The sequence below is a fragment of the Octopus sinensis genome, linkage group LG26 (assembly GCF_006345805.1).
Source record: "Octopus sinensis linkage group LG26, ASM634580v1, whole genome shotgun sequence".
NCBI classification, from domain to species: domain Eukaryota; kingdom Metazoa; phylum Mollusca; class Cephalopoda; order Octopoda; family Octopodidae; genus Octopus; species Octopus sinensis.
The window spans coordinates 5,301,020-5,308,519 of record NC_043022.1 but is presented as its reverse complement, the minus strand read 5'-3'; the positions used below and the strand labels follow the sequence as shown (position 1 = coordinate 5,308,519).

The 7,500-nt window shown below is 36.4% G+C and overlaps 1 protein-coding gene across 2 annotated transcripts in view; it reads left to right on the top strand.

Moving 5' to 3' along the window:
* The window catches only part of LOC115224866 (von Willebrand factor A domain-containing protein 3B-like), a 93,160-nt gene that overhangs the window by 50,192 nt on the left and 35,468 nt on the right, over positions 1-7,500 (top strand). For both annotated transcript variants that reach the window (XM_029795817.2, XM_036513625.1), the window contains exon 12: positions 43-270. In XM_029795817.2, coding sequence (XP_029651677.1) covers positions 43-270 — 228 coding nt within the window. The remainder of the gene's footprint in view (positions 1-42; positions 271-7,500) is intronic.

Here is a 7,500-nt window from a genome sequence, read left to right as displayed (position 1 = left end):
TCATCATCATCATCATTGCTTGTTGCATTGTGTTACTTGTAGGAACAGTTGCAGGATAAAACCTTCAATTTGGTGATCTTCAACAAAACAGCCACAGCTTGGAAGAAGAACCTCGCAGAAGCAGCTCAGTATTGCCATAGAGATGCAGTCAGTTGGCTCCAGAAGCAGGTTTGCTGTGGAAGCACCAATACATATACAGCTCTGAAGCTTGCCCTCACTGACCCGCACACCCGAGCTATCTACTTGTTGACTGATGGACGTCCAGATCAGGTAGAATATATAACTACTTGTTTTGTAAAGTTGGTCCTACTTCCTCTCTTAGTTTCAGATCAGTTTGTGCCATCTTGCCTGACTTGGAACTCACAATGTCTACATCCAAATTCTATCCTAATCCCACAAATAATGAAGTCTACATCCAAATTCTACCCTAATCCTACGAATAATGAAGTCTACATCCAAATTCTATCCTAATCCTACAAATAATGAAGTCTACATCCAAATTCTATCCTAATCCCACAAATAATGAAGTCTACATCCAAATTCTATCCTAATCCTACAAATAATGAAGTCTACATCCAAATTCTATCCTAATCCCACAAATAATGAAGTCTACATCCAAATTCTATCTTAATCCCACAAATAATGAAGTCTACATCCAAATTCTATCCTAATCCCACAAATAATGAAGTCTACATCCAAATTCTATCCTAATCCCACAAATAATGAAGTCTACATCCAAATTCTATCCTAATCCCACAAATAATGAAGTCTACATCCAAATTCTATCCTAATCCTACAAATAAGGAAGTCTACATCCAAATTCTATCCTAATCCCACAAATATGAAGTCTACATCCAAATTCTATCCTAATCCCACAAATAATGAAGTCTACATCCAAATCTATCCTAATCCCACAAATAATGAAGTTACATCCAAATTCTATCCTAATCCTACAAATATTGAAGTCTACATCCAAATTCTATCCTAATCCCACAAATAATGAAGTCTACATCCAAATTCTATCCTAATCCCACAAATAATGAAGTCTACATCCAAATTCTATCTTAATCCCACAAATAATGAAGTCTACATCCAAATTCTATCCTAATCCCACAAATAATGAAGTCTACATCCAAATTCTATCCTAATCCCACAAATAATGAAGTCTGCATCCAAATTCTATCCTAATCCCACAAATAACGAAGTCTTTCTGTGATCGTAGCATTGTTTCCTCAAACTGGAGACCTTGGAACTCTCTGCCTTCTTGTTGTTTTCCTCCTTCGTATGAGCTGAGCTCTTTCAAGTCTCAATTCATTCCTCTCATCTTAATTCCTTCTTCTTCTTCATAGCTCCTTACATTAAGTGGCTTGTCGCTTTGTTTGGGACATTCAAATGAATTTTGAAATACAACATTATTGAAATTTGGTCGTCATCATCATCATCATCATCATCATCATTTAACATTTGTTTTCCATGCTGGCAGAGGTTGGATGGTTTGACCAGAGCTAGCAAAGCCAGGGAACTGCACCAGTCTCCAGCTCTCTTTACTCTTTTACTCTTTTACTTGTTTCGGTCATTTGACTGCGGCCATGCTGGAGCACCGCCTTTAGTCGAGCAAATCGACCCCGGGACTTATTCTTTTGTAAGCCCAGTACTTATTCTATCGGTCTCTTTTGCCGACCGCTAAGTGACAGGGACGTAAACACACCAGCATTGGTTGTCAAGCAATGCTAGGGGGACAAACACACACACATATATATATACATATACGACAGGCTTCTTTCAGTTTCCGTCTACCAAATCCACTCACAAGGCATTGGTCGGCCCGGGGCTATAGCAGAAGACACTTGCCCAAGATGCCACGCAGTGGGACCGAACCCGGAACCATGTGGTTGGTTAGCAAGCTACTTACCACACAGCCACTCCTGTTTGTTTTGGCATGGTTTCTACGGCTGGCTGCCCTTCCTAATGCCAACCACTTCACAAAGTGTACTGGGTGCTTTTTATGCGGCACCAGCACCTGTGTATTTATGTGGTGCTGGTACGACTGTTGCTACGTGGCTCCAGCATGGGAGTGTTTTTACATGGCACCAGCACAGGGCAGGAAAAATAAAAACATGGATGGGGGGGGGGTAGATAGGTAGGTAGGTGGGTGGGTGGGTGGGCGCGTGACTGCATAATGAAGAAGCATGCTTCTGAACCATGTGATCTTTGGTTCAATCCCACTGCATGGCACCTTGGTCAAGTGTCTTCTACAATAGCCTCAGACCAAACAAAGCTTCGTGAGCAGATTTGATGAACAGAAACTGAAAAGAAGTTTGTCATGTCAACTTTTTCTCCTCTCTTGCTCTTTAGCTCTTTTACTTGTTTCAGTCATTTGACTGCGGCCATGCTGGAGCACCGCCTTTAATCGAGCAACTCGACCCCGGGATTTATTCTTTTGTAAGCCCAGTACTTATTCTATCGGTCTCTTTTGCCGAACCGCTAAGTAACGGGGACATAAACACACCAGCATCGGTTGTCAAGCAATGCTAGGGGGACAAACACAGACACACATACATATACACACATGCATATACACATATATATACATATACACGACAGGCTTCTTTTCAGTTTCCGTCAACCAAATCCACTCACAAGGCTTTGGTCGGCCCGAGGCTATAGTAGAAGACACTTGCCCAAGATGCCATGCAGTGGGACTGAACCCGGAACCATGTGGTTGGTAAACAAGCTACTTACCACACAGCCACTCCTGTGCCTAATCCTTACTAATCCTATTTTTAAAAATCCATTTGAGAAGTTCTTTCAGGTGTTAATCCATCATTCTCGTGTTTGGCTGAAAGGCTTTATTCATTGTCTTTACTTATCATTTCAAATTACATTTGTTTACTTTCCTATGTCCACCCTGTATTCCTTTGTTTGTTCGAGCCCTAATCCTACACAAATCTTGTGGGTGCTGTCAATATATGAAGCTCCCAGTCTTATCGTTAAAGGCATGAAACAAAAGGTCGATGACTTAGGAAGGATTAGGGTCTTTGTGCCTGTCCCATGTGTATCTTTGGTAATATCTAAGTTTTCATTTATGGAATAACCTGAATGCCACACAGCCTGACTCTTGTTAACATATCATCATCATCATTTAGTGTCCGCTTTCCATGCAAGCATGGGTTGGACGGTTTCGTCAGGCCCAGTCAGATCTGGCAGTGTTTCTGGCAGATCTGGCAGTGTTTCTACGGCTGGATGCCCTACCTAACGCCAACCACTCCGTGAGTGTAGTGGGTGCTTTTTACGTGCCACCTGCATAGGTGCCAGACAGAGCTGGCAAACGGCCATGAACGGATGGTGTATATATATATATATATATAAATTATATTAGAGATAAAACCACTATTAGGCAAATCAAACAGTGAAAAACATAAACTAATACAACAAAAAAAAATCTAAAAAAATCTAAAAATTTGTAAATATAAATTAAAAATTTTAAATTTAAATAATTTAAATTTTAAATTTTATTTTTATATATTTTGTATATTAATTATATTTATTTTTATGTATTGGTTTATGATTTTCACTGTTTGATTTGCCTAAAAGTGGTTTTATCTCTAATATATTTATATTTATACTGTGAAATTTGATTTAATCTTAAATCTAATTTTACCTGTAAATTTGGATTTTACCCAATATTATTATTATTATTATTATTATTATTATTATTATTATATATAATATATATATATAATACAGTTCTGTATTTAACGAGATGAGAAATTATAACATTATTTACATTATTTACATTAGATGGATATTTGTGCTAATCTTGTGTGTTGTTAACGGTTTAAAAAAAAATTTTTTTTTAGACATTCATTAGTACACACACCAAAAATTCCCCCCCCCAAATATATGGCACACTAGGCATAACAACAACATGAACTTCCAACCTGTTGTCTCTTGAGGTCTCTGGGTGAGACTTGGAGCCAACTTGTACAAATATAAAGCAAAAGTCAAACATAGAATAATAATAATAATAATAATAATAATAATAATAATAATAATAATAATAATAATAATAATAAATGCCCTGATGCAGTACCAGGCAGTGGTTCTCACGTTTTGGCCTTCATCAGATGTCTTGGGAAAATTTCAAACCTGGGTTCTCATTCCTAAAGTGGTGGTGGTGGTGGTAGTGATGATGATGATGGTGATGATGATGATAAAGATGATGATGATGACAATGACAACAACAACGATGATGGTGATGATCATGATGATATATATATATATATATATATATATCATATAATTAAGGGCTAAAGAGGGTTATTCTAAAGCCAAATACACTGTTTTATCCACTTATAATCCGCTTGTTACAGGAAAATTGAAACTATATATTGAAACTATATATATATATATATATATATATATACTTACACACACATGAGTGTGTGTGTGTGTGTGTGTGCACCATTGTATTTTTCCCCACCACCACCACCACTTGAAAACCAGTGTTGGTTTGTTTACATCCCCATGTCTTAATCACTTGGCAAAAAAGCGATCAACTGCCAAATTACCAAACTCAAAAAACTAAGAACTGCGGCCAATTTGTTTGACTAAACTCTTTGAGGAAGAGCCCCAGCATGGCCACAGTCATGGAGCTGAAACAGGTACAGGGTATAATATGTGTGTGTGTATGTGTGTGTGTATGAATGTGTATGTGTGCATGTGTATATATGAATGTGTGTATGTGTGTTTGTATGTGTGTGCATGCATGTGTATATATGAATGTGAAGTATGTGTGTGTGTGTGTGTGTGTAAGTGTATCTGTGTGTGTGTGTGATTTAACATCTGTTTTGCATGGTGCCTTTGGTTGCACAGTTCGTTAGAATGCAGCAAGCCGCAGTATGTGCATGTGTGGGTGTAAGTCAGTAAAAGCTAGAAACAAACACGAAAGATTGCAGATATATATACTGGATTGGGAATGGAAATAGAATTATTGAAAGACAGAGATAAGGGGAGTGTGTATAAATATCTGCGTATATACATGCATCAGTACATTCATGCTTAAACATACATACATACTTAGAATGAACATGCATGCGTACACCCATACATACACAAATTCATATATTCATACTTGCATATGTATATACATTCATACATACACACATACATACATATATACATGTATACAGACATAAGTGTAGAGAGCAGAGAGAAAAGGTAAACGTGTGTGTACAGACAACAGAGGGAAATTTCCTGATTCTACAGAAGTCAAAAATGCAAGAAAATTCATTGAAGAGGTGAAGAAAACACAGAAAAAAAATGAATGAGAATTATGAAAGCCAAACGTCCTCATAACAAGGTAGAGAGCTGATTAAATTATACAATATAATAACGAACAAGTTTTAATGGGCAGAATTATATCGAATTTATCTTTGCAATTTGAGAAATGATTTCAGTTTATCAAGAAGTCTTTGACACAAAAATACAAATTAGATTGGAGAATTCTAAATGTTCAAAGAATGCCAACCGTACTTCAAAGAACTTGCAGAACCCTTAGAAGTATTTGCAAAGAAATTTCCTCAGCGATGGAACTATATATTCAGTCCACATCAGAGACTTTCTCAACCCATTCTAGTCCCATGTCCCACTTTGATTCCATTTCACACATATGACACCCAAAACATAAATAAAAACTGTGAAGTAGAAACAGTACTGTACTGTATATATATATATATATATATCCTTAAATCCTTACAAATGTTTTAGCCCGAAGGCCACGGCCACGCTGGGGCACCACCGATATTTTATTTTTATAATTTGTATTTATTTTATTATAAATGTAAAACAACACCACAGAGGAATCTATGTAAGCCTAAATAATAAACCATGATATGGCCAGGGATTACTGTATATATATATATATATATATATATATATATATATATATATATATATTATATATATATATATATATATATATATAATATATGTGTGTGTCGGAGCACTGCATCCTTCGAAACCTCTATGCTTCCTGAGATTCGCCAACACTACACCTGATTTTCTCCCCTCCATACACACACAAGCATGTATCTGACTCATACACTGTTCACTTTCCAGACATTTGTACATTACTGCATATGCTTTATACGCACTTTTGACAAGTTGTGGTGCACCTGAGCACTGTATACAATAATTTCATTATTATTATTATATTTATATATATATATATATACACATCTACTGTCAGGTGATGCACATGTTTATATAAGAATATTTTTGTATGTGTGTCTGTTTGTGTACATGCATGCATACATACATACATATATATACGACGGCCATTCACGCGTGACCAAGGAAGACCATCGCTGACCTTTAGGAACATTGTGTACTCTAGGACTAACTTATATTTTGCATTTGCAGCTCCGTTGATGGCTAATGAACACATACATAGATAAGCCCCACAGACCTGATATAATGATTTGGGATAAAGAGAGATTGTGCACAGTTGTGAAAATTAGCTGCCCAGCGGATGTTAACATAAAGCTGAAGATCAGCGAAAAAGAGAATACCTATGCTGAATTATTGAGAGATCTTCAGTTACTCTATCCAGATTACAAGTTCAGGTTAATACCTGTAATTGCTGGGACACTAGGATATGTAACACACTGCCTAAATACCAATCTTGAGAAATCAGACTTCCCAAACCAGAAAGGAGAAAGTTAATTCAAAGACTACAGATCCAATCCATCACTGGAACTGTAAAAGTCTGTAAAACTTTCCAGAAGTTTATGTCTACATATATAACTATATGCATGAGAATACATACATAAAACAAAAAGTACAAATCCTCACAATTACAAACATACATACATACATGCATACATACATACAAATCTGCACACATACATACATAGATACATACATACATACATGCATGCATATGTACATCTATACAAAAATACCCTGTTGTTGATGTTGAAATTCCAATGAAGGATTCTTGGATCTCGGTTAGAAACTGATCCTTTCTCAATTGGCAAGAAATCTTGAAATAAAACTGAACAACGAGGCATACATACATACATACATACCTATATGTACAACTGTATACAACATAAGCAAATACAAATGTTTATACAAGCATATAAATATATACACACACACATATTTCATATGTGTGTTTGTATGTATATATGTACTGTATATATATATATATACATATGCATGTACGTATTTATATATGTATGTATGCAAACACAGATGTGTGTTTATACATACATACATACATGCATGTGTATGTCTGTATGTATAGTCACACACACTGATGACTGCATTCAACACACATGCACACATAGATTTGTACACAAGCAAACAGACCTACATACATAGAGACACACACTTACACAAAGACACACACACACACCACACACACACACACACATACACACACACACACACACACACACACAGATGCATTGGCATGTTCTCTCTCTCTCTCTC